We start from the raw sequence: 17,417 nt of genomic DNA, 5'->3' as shown, positions 1-17,417 counted from the left end.
TTTTAAAGTAATCCCCTCTGTTACTACCACTTTTCCCTGTGTGTGTGTGTGAGAGAGAGAGAGAGAGAGCACTCCTCTTTGCTGCACCTGTTCTGGCTACAGAGGTTTTTCCCTTGGCTTCCACTCTCAACAACCAACTCCATTTCCCATGAACACAATGTTAAAGAGTCTTATAATAAAATAATAATAATAATAAAACTTTATTTTTATCCTGCCCTTCTCCCTAACGGGACCCAGGGCGGCTAATGGGACCCAGGGTGGCTTATTGATGGCTCTGGGGCTATAAGGAGTTTTACTGTTCCTTCGAAAGGCTCACAATCTTAAAAAAGGCACACAGCCTTTTTCAATGTTTTGGGCTGGCTTGAAATGGAGGGAGACACCAGCGCGTGGCAAAGAAGGCAAAGGTGTACGCGACTTCTAATCTCCCACCATTCACGTTGGGATAAATCCACACATATAAAAAAATCCATGCATAAAAAGGTTGCACCTGTACTGCCAAAATATTCCCAGTGATATAAAGATGTGACTAAGCGCAGACATTAGGTGATGTGGGTTGCAAGTTGTTCCCTTCACTAAGTGTTTCCGCCTCATTTGTGTCTCTTGTTCACACAAGGTTCATTGAACAAATATCTCTTAATATGAACAAATGTGTCTGGCAATTTTTAGTGTTGCATTAAAAAAAGCTGTGCATTTCAATAGCCTGTATATTTTTTCAGCAGGAGAAGTTGGTCCAATAAAAAGCATCTTATTTTTTTGTGTGTGGCAGTATCTGTCTCAGCTATCTCTTAGCACATGTACAGGTGCAGGGAGCTAGGAAGTAGAGTATACATATATAAGCCAAGAATAGGTTACAGAGAAGCGTGCAGTTTGCTTGAGATCATTGCACAGCCTTCCACTGAAGGAACTCGGATCTCCCTAACTTGCAGTCCATCACCCCACCTGTCTAGCCCTTACCTACCCCCCAAAAAGACCAGGATGGATAACCTAAATACTGCTGATGCTTTTTGTGTAATATATTTTAAAGTCTTCGGCCTCTAATCAATTTCAGTAAACTTTATAGATCTAGGTGTGTTTCTTTTTTCTGTACTAAAATGTTGATTTGAAACTAGGGCTGCAGTTTTTAAACTGTAAGCTAATCAACAAAAGCATTAATGGATTATTTGGAGGAGGCCCATTTTAATCAAGGCATGATTGAATTGGTGGAACTGAAATTGAAGGCAAATGTGTTTTAATTTTATCAGGCTACTTTGGTTCTGGTGTGTTACTGTCATTGGTGATGATGACCTTTTCCTTCAAACACACCTTCTGTATATAAGTGGTGGCTCATATTTTATTATTATTATTATTATTATTATAATTTATACCCTGCCTTTTTGCCCAACGGGCACACAAGGCGGCTTACAAACACTTTAAAAAATACAACATTAAAAACAATCATTAAAAACAATTTACAATAATTAGAAAATCTAAAAACAAACAAACCCCGTGGGTTTTCATATAAAAAGCAAGAACGCCAGCCAGCCTGTCAACAATTAAAAGCTTTTTGAAATAAAAAGGTCTTCAGTCCACGCCGAAACGTTAGCAACAAGGGAGCAGTTCTCAGTTCTAAGGGGAGGGTATTCCACAGTTTGGGGGCCACCACCGAGAAGGCCCTCTTCCTGGCCGCCACCCCTCTCACATCTCTTGGTGGCGGCACAGTCAAAAGGGCCCCCCCAGATGATCTAAGAGCACGGGCAGGATTGTAGGGAAGGAGGCGGTCCCTCGAATACCCTGGACCCGAGCTGTAAAGGGCTTTAAAAGTCAAAACTAGCACCTTGAATTGGGCCCGGAACAGAACTGGCAGCCAGTGTAGCCGCCGGAGCAACAGCTCGACAGAGTCAAACCGACGTGCCCCAGCAACCACACGAGCAGCCGCGTTCTGTACTAGTTGTAATTTCCGGACCGTCCTCAAAGGCAGCCCCACATAGAGCGCATCTAGCATGTTATTTAATTTATCACAAAGGCATCAATTCTGAGGTTATGATAAGATTAAAAGCTAAGCAGGGTCAGGCCTGGTTAGTACTTGGATGGGAGACTGCCTGGGAATACTGGGTGCTGTAGGCTTATACCATAGTCTTTTGAGACTGAAGGTTACCAACCAAATTTAAAGCCTGCCTCCCTTTGAGCCTGAAGGTTCCTCTTCTCATACTGTGATCCAAATTAACTAGGGCTGGAAAAACTGAGCAGCAAATTGTGGAGGCTCTCCTGCAAGGACCATTCTCCTGAGATTCCTCTAATGCCCTGATCTGACTGCAGTGAATGGACATCCCTCTTTCTATGGGTGGGTGGGGAGGAAGAAGTTGAGGGGTCTCTATATGTGAAGGCAGTTCATCATCACTGCAGATGCTAATTGCTTGGAGCTAGATTAACTTTCATATCTTAGCTGGGTAAGAAACTGTTTAAGAGCTGTTATGCTTTCATGAGTATGTGGAGTCTTTTCATGAAATTGCAATTAGTGTTGATGACAGTGTGTGTTTTGAAGACTCAGGGTGGCTGCCTGGGAGCATCTCCCATCTCTCCTTCTCTAACTGTCATTGCCTGTTAGTCCCCTGCTGCCATCTCCATTACCCTAATGCTCCTCATATGCTGCTTGCTGCTGGGCTGCCAAAGTATTGGTGCCTTCCTGCTGCTCAGTGATATCTTCCCTCCTGAGCTGGAATGTTGGTGTTGGGAGAAGGATCAGCTTGAGGGTCAAAGGAAAGCTTGAGGTCCTCCAGCTGCAGCAGGCAAATACTTAGGGTTCCAAATAGTTGACAGAGCCTGTTAAGTGCAACAGATGCTATTCATGTGTTACCTCAGGGGCAATTGCAACCTCTCCTTCATGCCTTGCCAAACTCAGTTGAATTTCACTCAATATATGCCAATTTGGTGGTTAAAATTTGGCCTTTGCAGCCTTTCTGAGGGCAAATTTGCATTTTTTTTTTTTTTATTTGCAGGGGCCCAAAAGTTGCCTGATTAACTTGGGGAGAAAATTCACATGTAATTGAGATTCATAGTGAATTGTGAATGAAGTATGTACACTGGCATGACCAAGTTATGCTGCAGTAAACACAGACCGGGGGGGGGGATCATTTCTTGATCGCTATTTCCAGAAGAGCGATGAAATGAAGAACATATAGCCATGCAAATACACGTGCACTGTTCACAACTCTGCATGAATATCTTGCCAATTAGAATGTCAGTGAGGTGATTAAAAACCAGTTATCACAACCACATTGGCGTAATGAGTAATATTGGACAGAGTTTGGTACAATTGGAGGATTGATTCACTGTACTTGCACTTGGCATTTTAATTCACTTTTACTGTACCAACACAATCAAGTTTGGCCCTAGCCAAGAAAGGGTCCCAAGTGAGAACTAAAGATTAAAGGTCTTTAGTGTTCCCCCGGACCAGATCAGACGGAAAGCTCTTCAACCTCTCCAGACTGAGAGCAAAATCCAAAGTCCAGCTGAAATGTCTGCGTGACTTCCTCTTTGCCGACGATGCAGCTGTCACTACCCACTCGGCCAAAGATCTCCAGCAGCTCATGGATCGTTTTAGCAAGGCCTGCCAAGATTTTGGACTGATGATCAGCCTGAAGAAAACACAGGTCATGGTTCAGGATGTGGACTCACCTCCCTGCATTACAATCTCTGAGCATGAACTGGAGGTTGTCCATGACTTTGTGTACCTTGGCTCAACAATCTCCGACACTCTTTCTCTCGATACCGAGCTAAACAAGCGCATCGGTAAAGCAGCTACCACGTTTTCCAGACTCACAAAGAGAGTCTGGTCCAACAAGAAGCTGACGGAACATACCAAGATCCAGGTCTACAGAGCTTGCGTCCTGAGTACACTTCTGTACTGCAGCGAGTCATGGACTCTTCGCTCACAACAGGAGAGGAAACTGAGCGCTTTCCACATGCGCTGCCTCCGACGCATCCTCGGCATCACCTGGCAGGACAAAGTTCCAAACAACACAGTCCTGGAACGTGCTGGAATCCCTAGCATGTATTCACTGCTGAAACAGAGACGCCTGCGTTGGCTTGGTCATGTCGTGAGAATGGATGATGGCCGGATCCCAAAGGATCTCCTCTATGGAGAACTCGTGCAAGGAAAGCGCCCTACAGGTAGACCACAGCTGCGAAACAAGGACATCTGCAAGAGGGATCTGAAGGCCTTAGGGATGGACCTCAACAAGTGGGGAACCCTGGCCTCTGAGCGGCCCGCTTGGAGGCAGGCTGTGCAGCATGGCCTTTCCCAGTTTGAAGAGACACTTTGCCAACAGTCTGAGGCTAAGAGGCAAAGAAGGAAGGCCCATAGCCAGGGAGACAGACCAGGGACAGACTGCACTTGCTCCCGGTGTGGAAGGGATTGTCACTCCCGGATTGGCCTTTTCAGCCACACTAGACGCTGTGCCAGAACCACCTTTCAGAGCGCGATACCATAGTCTTTCGAGACTGAAGGTTGCCAATACAAAGTGTTCCCCCCCCCCCATTTATTCAGCTTCTGAATACATTACCTTGTTTTTTGGTCACATTTGTAGTCCTTTGACACATGAACTGCCTGCATTATATATTCCTGTCATATCAGATAAGATTGTGTGCTGGGATCTGAAAAATCTGTATTTATTCATGCCATGCCATGCCTCTGCAAATACTTCTTCGCTTCTTATAGAAGCATTTTCATTTTAAGTTAAATATCTGAAATGCCTGATTTGTCCCTCTCTCCCAGTTCTGCCACATGTGAGTTGAATTGGCCCACAGTGCTTCAGATATCAGGGACTCACTTGAAAAAATTGCATCACACCAGAGGCAGTTCAAGTCCTTGTTTGATGCAAGTGTCTTTAAGAGTCACATGGTGTGTTTAGCCCTTTTGCTTGAAGCCAAACTACATGGTGTGCAGGCAATCTGTGATAGGATCTCCCAAGTTTTTATTTCTATTTAAAGGTAGTTGTACCGGTGCCTGAATTTGATTGAAGCTATGGTGCTGGTGGTTTATTTTCCTGTACTATTTCCCTAATCTAAAGTCTCATCCTTCCCAGTGGCTGTTAGCTGCGCAGGGAAAAACAATTCCAGTTCAGGTTTAGATTAGAAAATGGTACAGGCCGAAGTGCAGAGAGACATCTCCCCTTCTGGTGCTGCTGTTCCAATCAAATATGGAGACATCCCATAGGTGTTCCTAAGCTCTCCCAATACATGAATCTTTTACTTCTCAGAGATCTCTTAAGTGTGTAGTCTGGCCCTTATTTATACTTGTACTGAGCTGCTTCTGGAAGGCGATCTCAGTTCTGCTTTTGGCACTGAAACATACTTTCTTCAAACTTTTTGTCCAGATTGCACTTTTCAGATTCAAAACACAGCAGACTGTAAATTTAGAGAGCCACTAAGAGTGTGGAGGACAGCAGCTTATTGAAAGGGATCAGTGAATGTAAATCCTCTTGTTAGGATTTTAGTTTTGAAATGAAGGTTAAACCTATTTGAGGCAAAAGGGTGATGTATGTACTCAGTTTTTTTCCCCCCACTGGTCAGACCAGATCTACTATTTTTTTCAAGCGCTGAAAAAGTACAATCAATACTGCAATCTACTTTGAAAAGAGATGGCAGTAGGATGCATGTGTACACCATAGACAGCAGTGTCTCTGTCATATTACCTTCAGGTCTGAAGAAAATTTACCTCTCTGCAGCCTGAGTTAGCAAGCCTTTCGCTAGGCAAAGAAAAATATTTAGCTACTTCAGAGTGCATGGCTTCTCCAGTGACTATGCTTAAACTATGCTTAAAATTCTCTTTAATCTTTGCTCAGCTTGAATGGCATGGCATACCAAAATATTTTCAGCCAGTGTTAATGGAAAAAAAGACTTCTCCTTATTATGCATTGGTCATCATTTTTGGAACAGAGGCCACTCTGTTTGCTGCTAAGAATGTCTCCTTTCGCACTGTACTGGGGCTGCAAATGGATGGAAGGATGTAGAGGCCAGTACACTCTGTGGCCAGTTCTTCTGTGAATTCAGCTTGTAGGATTTGGTGCCTGCCTGTCTGCATCCCAAAGCGGTTGCCATTTCTGGGCTCAGAGCCCTTGCTCCTTTGAATCAGAGAACGAAGCCAGTTGTTCAGCAGTAGCTTTAAATTCTCTGTGAGGTTTGAATAGCTTGTTCTTGGCTTTGTGAAAGAAGCAAAGGATAAAGATAGCCTCCTGTTCAGTAACCTCAGCCAAAGCATCTCCTATAGGAGTACTTTGTGATAGCCATAGCATGGAGCAGCCACCATTGAGTGAAGCGGAGGCTAGCCAAATTTGTATTTCTCTGCTGCTTTTAATGGATTTGTCTATTTCATCCTGGTATCAGAAAAAGCAAAGGGCTCTTGCACAGATTGATATAATGTGGATGGGGGAGCCACATATGTTGGGGAGCGGCTGTTTCTCAGTGATCAAGCACTTGCTTTGCATAAGAAAGACTCCAGTTCAATCCCTGGCATCTCCAGACAGTGCTGGTAAAGATTCAGACACCATGAAGTTCACAACATGGCCCACAGGAATCTCTGGAGGCATATGGGAAGTTCTTAAACCCTTTGCTTGTATCATTCCCAACTTGGATAACGCTAGTTCAACATCACTGATTCAACACTGCCATTAATGGAGTGATGCAGAGCACCTCCTGACCCTGGTTTATGGGATGAATTTCAGCCCTTGCAACCTGAGGACATGGTGCTTGGAGGGATGCAGGCTATCACATTCTTGCTTGATCTCTTTGTGGCTAAATAGCATCTAGTGGACTGGCCTGGTTCAGGGGCTAATTCAGTGCCTCCTTGCAATAAGGAGTAGTCCTGGCTACTGTGAAAGAGGCAGTTGGGAGGCTGCCAATCCAAGAAATAATCCTTGGATTCTTAAGGATGACAGCTACAACTGGTTGACTGAAAACATCCCCTTTCTGGATGCTCTCTAAGCAAGTGGTGACTGCAATTCAAGGAGCTCCTAGATGCCCAGTTATCTGGATTTATTTCAGTTTTGTTCCAGGATTGGTTTTAGCTCAGAAACAGCCTTGTTCACCCTGATGCAAAACCCATGTTGGGAGAAATATTAGAAAAGTGACATCTTATTAATTCTCTTGGACCTTTCAGTACCATCATTCATGGTATGAATAGGCTCTTTGAGTTGGGAGTTGGGGATGCGATATTGCTAGTTAAAGGACTAAGAGCCCAATCTTCTGCATGTTTACTCAGAAGTCCCATTAGAGTCAATGGGGCTTACTCCCAGGAAAGTGTGGACAGGATTGGACTGTAATTCCAGAAGGTTATGCTGGGGTGCTGCTAAGAGCCAGGATAGTGTAGCAGCTCTAGTATTAGACTTAGACCTGGAAGATCTGGGTTCATATCCCTGCTCAGCCATGAATCTTCCTGAGTGTCTGGCCCTAGGTCACCATCTTGCAGGGCTGTTGTGAGGACAAAAGGAGGGAAGGAGCAGAACCCTGAGTTTCTTGGAGGAAGGGCGATATAAAAATGTGAAATATAAATCAATTTATGTTATAGCGTTCCACAGAAGTTAGCCTTGTTCCTCCCCCTCCCCCCCATTTACAGGAAGCCCTCTAAGAGAGATCATTGAAAAATTTGTGGTGAGGTGTCATCAGTATGGCAACAGCACCCAGCTTCACTTTTTTTTCATATCTGAAGCAGGTGAGAAGAAACTGACATTCAGTCTCTACATCAGAGGGTCCGAAGGTATTCAGTTCATAAGTTGAGTGGGATGGGGTTCAGCCTCTCTAGATGGAGTTGTACTCTCCCTAAAGGAGGAGGCTTGCCATCTAAGGGCCCAGTCCTATCCAGCTTCTTGTCACTGGTTTGTAAACTCCCCTGGAAAGTTGATTGAAGGACAGCATAAGAATCTTACATCACCAGACCTTTCTCATGTACTGTCAAGGCTATCTTTTGCAATCATAAGGGCCAGAAATGTTCTCTCTTAAAGAAATAATACAAGATGTGATCACTGGGATGCTGACTTATTATTATTATTGATAATTTTATTTATTTATTAATTATTATTATTATTATTGATATCATATATTATTACGTATTATATAGTATTATTCATTGATAATAATAATGCTGACTGAATTATTACTGAAATACTCATATACTGCTTTTCAACATCAACAAGTTCTCAAAGTGAGAAAATGGATTTCAGTCCCAAAGGAGCACACATTCTAAAACACATGTGCACAGCACCAGCAATCTGTCACTTGGAGAGATGCCATGATGGTATGGAGAGGGACATTTGCTGCCTTCCTGTTCAATATTGAGGAGCCGCCACTTTGAAAGGTGCCTCTATCTTGTTCCCAAGGGTAGAATTATGCATCCACTACTGAATTGCATGCTTTTTCCAAGGTTATGATGCATTGGGGAAAGCCAGTGATGTTCCTCCTGCCCTGGAAGGAGAGCAGCCCTCAGCAAGGCTGTTGGAACAGCAGTATTTGACATGATGGATCTGTACATACACCTGTAGGTTTCAGGTCAACAAAATAAGGGGGGGGGAGCTTTTTTTTTGAGGGAGCACATTTCTATGCTCTCTCTTCTGGATTTCTGTTGCTTTTTTCTTTCAGAAGAGGATGTGGAGAACTTCGATGTTACAAACCTGTCTCAGGATGTGCTGCGGAGTATTGAAGCTGACAGCTTTTGGTGCATGAGCAAACTGCTAGATGGAATACAGGTAGGAGTTATGCCACAGTGCAACTGCCCCTCACAAGCCATCTCTTAACCCCTGCATCTGCTCTTACCATTGCTCACTCAACACTTGTCATTCCCAGAAGTGATAATCTTAGCTATATTCCCTCTAAGGCTGTGGTTTTCAAACTCTTAGCGAATTTGAGACTCTCCAGTTAAAACTCTCCAGTTTTGCGGAGGTGGAGTGTGATCGCTCCACTTTCACTTTTAGAAGGCTGGGGAGCCCTGCATACGCTTGCGCAGGGCTCCCCGCACCCCAGGACGGCTGCTGCACGGACTGATGAGTGCATCCCAGTCCCTGCAGCCCCCCCTTAGCGACGCGTTCCTGGGGATCGCGTCGTTGGCTTCCCCCTGCTCCTTAAAGGGACAGAGACCAGGACTGTCGGGCTTGGGCGTTGCGATGCCCCAGTTTGAATATCTCTGCTCTAAAGGGTCTGTGCCAGTGCATGGACTCCTTCTTCTGACATGTGGCATGATGACGCCATCCCTGGATGCTTTGTGATGACATAACACATCATCGCTGAACTTCTGGATTGCCGAGCTCCATATTGCATAGAGCTTAGCTCAGAACTGTGCAGCCACGTGACTGAGCAGCTTACAGGGCGCACTGAATCTTAATTGTATAATTATAATCATTGAGAATATTTATGTATCACTTTTCAACAACAAAGTACATAGAGTGGTTAATGTAGCAAAATAAATGAACATCTGGCATACCAAATAAGGGGTGCTATACTGACCTTGATTTCTCACCCTCTTTTACCTTATCCCCACCCCCCCTCCACTGAATCTCCTTGCTGAAGTTATTTGCAGCACTACATGAACTCCGTGCTGGAAAAAAATTAAAATTTGGGGCCCAGATGATCTGAATGCTCCACTAAAAATGCTGAGTTTTATAACGTATGAATCATGCCAATGTAGCACATTTGTTCTCTTGTTCTGTATAATTTATTTTGTATTTGTTTTGCTTAATTTTTTCTGGTTTTGCAAATCATGGTGGGGAGCAAGGATGCAGGGTAATGAAATATCTTCCTCCCATATACTTCCAGCCATATATTCACAATCATAAGGACTAGAAACTTGCTTTGAAAAATAAGTCTGGGATTCTCAGGAAGCTGATTCTGAACCAGCATTTTTTTTCCTGTACCCCATGGAGTCATGGCATTCACATAGTCCTGGCTATTTGGTGTTCTTTTTCCTCATCTCCTATGATTCTGGTTTTCGTAGAGGCATATGGATGGTGTCTCCCAAGCTTATGCGGCAGTGCTTTGCAGCTTCAAGCCTGCATATCACAGGCATTAGCATTCAACCTGGAATTAGCAGCCCACACTGTGGCACATAAATGTTCTCACATGTGGCTGAAGTCACAGGAGCATATCTATTAACAAGAAAAAAAAGTTAGGCTATGTCCTGTGTGTGTGATGCTTGAAAACCATCATAGATGAGCATCTGCCTATACAGATACAGATCTATACAGATAAAAGAGGAGTGGGCTGGGATAAAGTTACATCAGTGCCTATGATTATTTGGGAACAAGAAGTTGCCTTTTATTTTTGCATTTCTTTATTGATTTTGATACATTTATACCCACTTTTCTATTGTTTATACAGGGAGCTGCTGAAATCTGGTTAAAGCCCCCATGACAAAACAATGTCCAAAAATAATTGAAATCTAATCTTGTGAAAGGGGGAGAAACTAAATAGCAGATTCAGTACCAGCATCAGTACATTGGCTAAAAGATCCAGTGCAGCAAGCAACCTGGGACTTTCTGCTTGCAAAGCATGTGCTCCACTACTTCCCCATTGCATGTGCTGATGGCAGTGGGTCACAGAAAACAGAAGAGAATCTTAAACCTGGTGCAAGTTCATTTGGAGGAAGGCAGTCCTTAAGAAATTCTGCTCCTAGGTCATCAAGAGTTGTAAAGCTTAATACCAGCCCTTTGAGCTGATGCTTTTGCACCTCCTTCCTTGGCTTTCAGTAAAGCTGAGAAACAGAGAAAGACAAAGTGCTTTCCTTTTATTTCTCCTCTCTCTGCATTCCATCAGGATCAGCTTTCCCAACAAATTGCAGATTAAGTGCTCCAGCTTTTTCTGCTTATTTCTGACTGTGTTAAAATTGCATTTTCTTTTGCGTCACTTTTCTTGAACTCTCCAAAATTCTAGGATAAGCTGCCTAAGGCATGTCTCCTTCATGTGCCCAGGGGCTGGGAACATTATGGCAAGAGCAACTGGGCAAGTTTCCATCTCAAGCAGCTTTCCCCCAAACTGCAGTGTACAGTTCTGCTGATCTGCTCATTAGTGGGTCGGTCTCTCTCTCTCTCTCTCTCTCTCTCTCTCTCTCTCTCTCTCTCTCTCTCTCTGAGAGAAAGAGTGTGTTCTAGGAAAGAGAGTGTTCTAGGAAACTACTTTATCCTGAGTCAGGTGGAATCAGGATACCTGAAACCTTCTGCATGTGAAGCAGATGCTCCTCCATTGAGCTATAGTCTCTGTAGATGGCTATGTAGTTAGTCTTCATCCTTCCCAGTATTTAGAGATAGACTCTGATAGTAAAAGCTACACAAGTAATCTTGTCCATATAAATGTTACCTTTTTCTCCCCACATTCTTAGCTTAGTGGTAGAGCATGTTACATGTATAAGTCCCAAAGTTATGTCTCTGGTGTTCCTGGGAATGATCTGCTTGGAACTCTGGAGACATGCTGCCAGACCTTAGTTGAAATAGCATGGATTATCTTCACTGGGTTTGCTTTTCTCTTAAGCTCTTGTTATGTTTGTGCTACAGGATAATTACACATTTGCACAGCCAGGGATTCAAAAGAAAGTTAAGGCACTGGAAGAACTCATCAGCCGGATTGATGGTAGGTAAGAGGAGATTCAAGCTGTTGAAGGAGAAGCTGAGCTTGCTTGTTTTATAGCCTTGATTGTTGTTCATGTCCTTATGTCTAGAGAAAGATGTTGGGTGTGGAACTTTCAGAATTACTGTCAAGCAGAAAGCTGGCATCTAAAGGCCTGCTACCTGTGGAAAGTGGCAGTCAAACCAGAGTGCCAAAGAAGTTAGCTAAGCCGATGCCATTAAGCAGTGTTGAGGATAGAACAACACTGGGAGAAGGGAGTGAGTGAAAGACCAAGAACTGTTAGGCATGTAGGACTATGTGAATTAGAAGAACTGTGTCTGTGGGATAAATTTAGGTTGGGTGTGGATTTTATGGAGGAGAGGCTTGCTTGGATAGAATGAAGACTGGCATCACTGATATCTGCTATTGACATACAACAGTTGGGGGGGACCATCCATGTTCAGCAGTGTAAATGGAATGTGCTGTTTCAGAGCAGGTACACAATCACTTTAGGAAGTATGAAGTTGAATACCTGCAGTTTGCCTTTCGCTGGATGAACAACTTGTTGATGAGAGAACTTCCTCTTCGTTGCACCATCCGCCTTTGGGACACCTACCAGGTATGGGGAATTTGACTTTCCTGCCTTCTTGTTGGGTTCCTGCTTGGACACAGATGCTCATCATATCTGCATTGCCACAGTTATCAGGTGGTGCTTGCAGTCTGCCAACACAGAAGGAGTACAATCAGCTTTCATGTGTCTGCCCACCATGTGAAGAAGTAACAGAGCTCTGGAAGAGGCAAGGATCCACCATTCTGCTCTTCAGCCTCATCATGGCAAATGTCCCATTGTCCTATAGCAAGAGAAATGAGAGGAAGCCCAGCTTTCCCCTCTCATTTGAAATGGGAGGAGGCGGAGATCATCCTTACAGAGTGTAGTTTTGGGGAAGTTTCTCCAAACTTTCTCTTGGTCCGAGCAGGGTGATAGGCAAGTTAGTGGTTAAATTCCAGAGGGGGCATTCGCAGGGCCACAGGCATGTGGCAAGAGCAGACAAAAAGGCCAAGGCTGAGACCTTTTTAAGATGTGAATCTCAGATCAGGGAGCCAAGTCCAGGATATATATATCCAAGTCCAGTTATATAGGGCCAGCAGAAATCCTATTGGCTCCCTAGGTCATGTGATTCTTCTTGGACTGCTTGGCTATGTAGGAAAGACCGAGGCTACATGACTGGTTCCTGCCATTCCTATGACTCGGGCAACCCAATGCTACATAATTCCCCACATGGCAATATAGCCATGCCAATAATATGCACACTGTATCCCACAGGAAATTTCAGGCCTGTAGACCTTCCGTTGCTGCCTGAATAGGTCTATTCAAACCTGTGCCAACTGTGTAGCTGGTGAAAGTCCAAGTGGACCCAGGCAGCAGATTGAGGCCAAGAAATGGGATAGGATATCAGTGACACTGCTGCTGCCAGTACTGCCCTCTTCCCAGCCTTGATCTGCCCTCTTTCCTTTCCTCCCCATTTCCACCTCTCTCTCGCCCCAACTTACTGGCATTGGGGGATGTGGATGGACTGGTGTCATCTGAACCTAGCCACTTGCAGTGGTGTCCAGGCATCATGGAATGGTGTGTCAAGCTTTTCGATAGCTGTAAAGGACTTTACACTGCTGAAACTCTAGTTCTCATAATTGTGAAGATAATTCCTGCCTTCTTCCCCAAGCAAGAGATTTTTCTTGACCTTTCGCAGAGATGCAACACAGGGGCAGGGGCTATATCTCCAGTCTTTAAAGTGCAAGCCGACTTTAGTGTGATCCCATGGGACATGGTGAGGAATATGTCCAAGAAAATAGGGATAAGATGGCACTGATGAAGAGAGGCAAGGTTTTGGCAACCCCTAATTTGGGTTGTCTACCAACACCAGCCAAAATTTGTAAAAACCTGTTAAGAGGGATGGCATCTTCAGACAATTGCACACATACATATGTTCATATAACTTGGAGAAGCAGTAAGAAATAAGGCATAGTAATGATTTTTTTCTGTGTTGTGTTTTCTCCAGTCTGAGCCAGAGGGATTCTCTCATTTCCATTTGTATGTCTGTGCTGCGTTTTTGATCAAGTGGCGGAAAGAGATCTTGGACGAAGAGGACTTCCAGGTAAATCTCCTGAAGGCAGCTAGGTTTAGGGAAGGACACAACGTAATTTTCCTGCCTGAGGCATTATCTGACTAGACCAGTGGTTCTCAAAACTTAGCACTGGGACTCACTTTTTAGATTGAGAATCTGTCAGGACCCACTGCAAATGATGTAATGACTGGAAGTGACATCATCAAGCAGGAAAATTTTTTAATAATCCTGGCTGCAATCCTACCCACACTCACCCAGGTGTAAGTTCCATATACTATCATTGCTAAAAGCATATACAGAGTAACCTTTTCAAAGTACAGGTCTGTAACATTTGCAGTCACATACTATGGTAGCATCAAAGTCTAATATATTAAAAAATAAAATATTGAAATGAATGGGGACCCACCTGAAATTGACTCATGACCCACCCACTGGGTCCCAACCAACAGTTTGAGAAACACTGGAATAGTCAACAGCCTGCAACATGAGCAGAAGTATCTTTGTCATGTGATTAGGTGTATACAATGACCCTGTCCAGGGTTCTAGCCATCTTCCACGCATAAGCATTTAGCATAGTGATTTCCCTGACTGTGAGATCTGGTAAACTTGCTATGTTGCCTATTAGGCCAAGAGTCAAACCTTCTGTTCCCAACTCTGCCACACTAGGCTTCTTTGTTATGCTTTTCCACCTGGCAGCCAGGCTACTTCCCTGTTTTCCCTAAAGTGGTGAAGATCTGTTAACCAATGACTGCAGTTTTCAATTAACTGAAGCAAGACAGCACAGTTTAGGGTTTCTACCTCAGATGTAGACCGTGGGCATGTGAAACCACAAAAGTTGAAAAGGGACAGTTGATTAGAGTTCTGTCTCATGGCCCTCTCAGTACCAATTTCCTTTCTTCATTTCAGGGTCTTCTAATGTTGCTGCAAAACCTGCCCACGATACACTGGGGCAATGAAGAGATTGGACTTCTCCTTGCTGAAGCCTACAGACTCAAGTACATGTTTGCAGATGCCCCCAATCACTACCGCCGATAGGTGCCAGGGCTCTGCAGCTGCTCTCCATCATGCTGGCCTCGTCCTAATCACTGTGGCATCTCATCACCTGAGTCCTCAGACACTCTGACCAGGAACCACTCTCTGCTGTAAAAAGCTCACATCAGACTTCTGTCTTAACTTTTGCGTGTGCCTGCCTGCCACTTCGTGCGTGGATGTGCCACTCAAACAACCATTAGTGTCCCATACTGTGATGGTGGCCTAAGCTTGGGTGGGGGCCATAAGAATAAACTGAGCCTCTCAGTGTCCTGCCAGTCCTAGCCTGGGTCACCTGAGCCTTGCAGCCTCTTGTTAACCTGCCTAAGCACAGCCACATTTGCGCACTCCCAGCTGGGTCTGTATATTTTTTTCTTCAGATGCTGTTCAGTTAAACTCCCCAATGAAGATGCCTTACAAAGAATCCTGCCTAGGGGACAGCTCTGCCGTTGGATACAAGAAGCTCTCAGGGCTTAGCTTCACTCCATGTGTCTGAAGAAGTGCACCGTTTCAAGGGTTAACCAGACACACACCACACAGTCACACACTCCTCACATGCATACTACCCTAATGTGCAGCATGTCTCTCTGTGTCGGGTGGCGCACACATGTTCAAAAGGCTGTCTTGTCCACACACAGTTCAGAATGACACAAATGAACAAGAGAACTCCTCTTGTGATTGACTGACTGACTGACTTGACTGACTGACTGACTGACTGACCTCCTGTGTGCATTGAACTGGAGGGTGTGTGTGGGGGAGGAGCTGTGCTTCTAAAAATCTCCTTTCCATGACAATGACACTCCTCCTCCAAGGCATTATGTGTATATTGTGTTCTTGTGTATATGGGTAAAAGATGTACAATATAAGTCTTCTGTTTGTAGCAGATATGATTTTATATTTATAATGTGTGTCCCAAGAGTGTAAAGGCTGCCTGTGTTACAAATGACAGTAGGCCTCTTGCCTCCCCTGGCCACCAGGGTTTTGGAGCTGTCAACGTATCTGCACTAGCATGTTTTTCAGATAGGCACGCTTTGTTCCTATCAGGAAAACTGGACTCCAAAGGTACTGAGCAACCTCCAGTATCAAGGACGTTGAGGGTTTGTGGTGTCCAGTATTTGCTGGTGGAGCAGGCATCTTGGACTAGCTGGGATGAGACCTGAAGAGTGCCTGTCCTCCTCGAGCATGTCCTCTTCAGAAGCACTGCAGCCCTCTGTCCTTCTCCAGCACTCAGACCATTGCCCCTCACTGTAGTCACCGCTTTAGAAGGATAATTAGCCCCAGTCTGGTATGCATCTGCTGGCTTTTGCTTCCCCCCAGCCCAGGTCAGAACCTTCAGGCAGGGGAGAGAGTTTTTCGACTGAAGTCTTCTTGTGTCAAGGCTCTGAATTGCCTTGGAGAGAAAGGAGGAGGTGGAAGCTTCGAAACCAAGTACACTTCCTCTCTCCCCACTGTTGTCTCAGTGTGATTTTGGACAAACAGGAGAATGTTTTTAATTTAATGTTTTATTCCAGCAGCAGGCGCAGTCTCATTAGTGCCAAGCCTTGTCCCCACTTGAGACAGATTTGGTCCCATGGGCTGAGTTGCAGCATGGGCTGGCCTATGCTAGTCTCATCAGGCTTCAAACTGCTCCCTTCCCCCCTTGGAGCTGAAATAGAAGAACAATCCATGATGGCATCGGGAGTTCGGAGGCACAAGAAGGTGAGAGCCTCATTGCCATTCAAACACCAAGCAGTGTCTCTCGAGTTGCTTTCCTAACCTGGAGTTGTTTTCTCAGGCATTCTGACTTGATTTTCTTTTGTGTGTGTGCCTTTTGTTGTTTCCTCTGAGACAGCGACCTGGTGGTCATTAGTTTAACATGACTAATTAAAAAAGAAAACCAACCTGTGTTTCCAGTCTTCTATTCTCTGTGGATTTCAAGAGGTTGTGAATGACTGACAAGTTTTTGCTAATCTTCCTCTCTTGAATTCATCTCATGTTGCAGCAGACTCAGGCCTAGTTGGCTTTAGTTCCAAAGTGCATTCTTTTGAAAAATGACCTGTCTAGTCATTCTTCTTGTTCCTGAGGCAGGGATTATACTACCTATGCTGCACCAGTGGTCAGAAAGATTCTGTTATCTTTCAGAATAATCCTTTGGGACTAAAGTCTAAAATCAAGACACCCTAAAAACAGGACGTGGATGGGATTCCATTAACTTTATGGAAGCTTGCGTTCTCTATTCTGATTATATTGTTTATCTGAGAAACATAATATCCCACTCTTCGGTCAGTGTGGCTTGTGGCTCTCAGAGCGGCATACATAAATTTAAACAGTGACTTGGATACCAAGAGCTTCTTGGGCATGCTCAGTAGAATATTTATTTATTTATATTTTATTTATACAGGTATTTATATACCGACTTTCTTTGGTCTTCAGATTTCTCCTCAGACTTTAATCCAAGGCAGTTTACATAGGCAGGCTGTTCTAAACCCCGTATGGATTTTTACAATTGAATAGTTCTAGTCTTTCATAGAACTCCTCGTTCCAGCTGGATTCCTTCCCGGTCTGGTCTCTCTCTGGCCCTGACTCTATTTGAGTTCTTTCTTTTGATTGGCAGATCCTCATGCCAGCTAACCAACTGGTTTTTCAGACTTTGAGGAAAGTTTGAAAAGCAGCTTGTGATCTGGCTTGAGGATCTTTCCTCAGAATGAAATAGTTAATTGGGCA

The 17,417-nt window shown here is 44.3% G+C and overlaps 1 protein-coding gene across 1 annotated transcript in view; it reads left to right on the top strand.

Moving 5' to 3' along the window:
- Window positions 1-16,594, top strand: part of TBC1D22B (TBC1 domain family member 22B) — a 48,761-nt gene extending 32,167 nt beyond the window's left edge. The window contains exons 9-13 of the mRNA XM_066623928.1: window positions 8,611-8,717; window positions 11,511-11,586; window positions 12,054-12,181; window positions 13,620-13,715; window positions 14,592-16,594. Of these exons, the coding sequence (XP_066480025.1) occupies window positions 8,611-8,717; window positions 11,511-11,586; window positions 12,054-12,181; window positions 13,620-13,715; window positions 14,592-14,720 (536 nt within the window). The 3' untranslated portion in view covers window positions 14,721-16,594. The remainder of the gene's footprint in view (window positions 1-8,610; window positions 8,718-11,510; window positions 11,587-12,053; window positions 12,182-13,619; window positions 13,716-14,591) is intronic.
- Window positions 16,595-17,417: the final 823 nt, after the last annotated feature.

The sequence above is a fragment of the Tiliqua scincoides genome, chromosome 4 (assembly GCF_035046505.1).
Source record: "Tiliqua scincoides isolate rTilSci1 chromosome 4, rTilSci1.hap2, whole genome shotgun sequence".
NCBI lineage: Eukaryota > Metazoa > Chordata > Lepidosauria > Squamata > Scincidae > Tiliqua > Tiliqua scincoides.
Note: the sequence above shows the minus strand (reverse complement) of the source record. Positions and strands in the feature narration are given on the sequence as shown.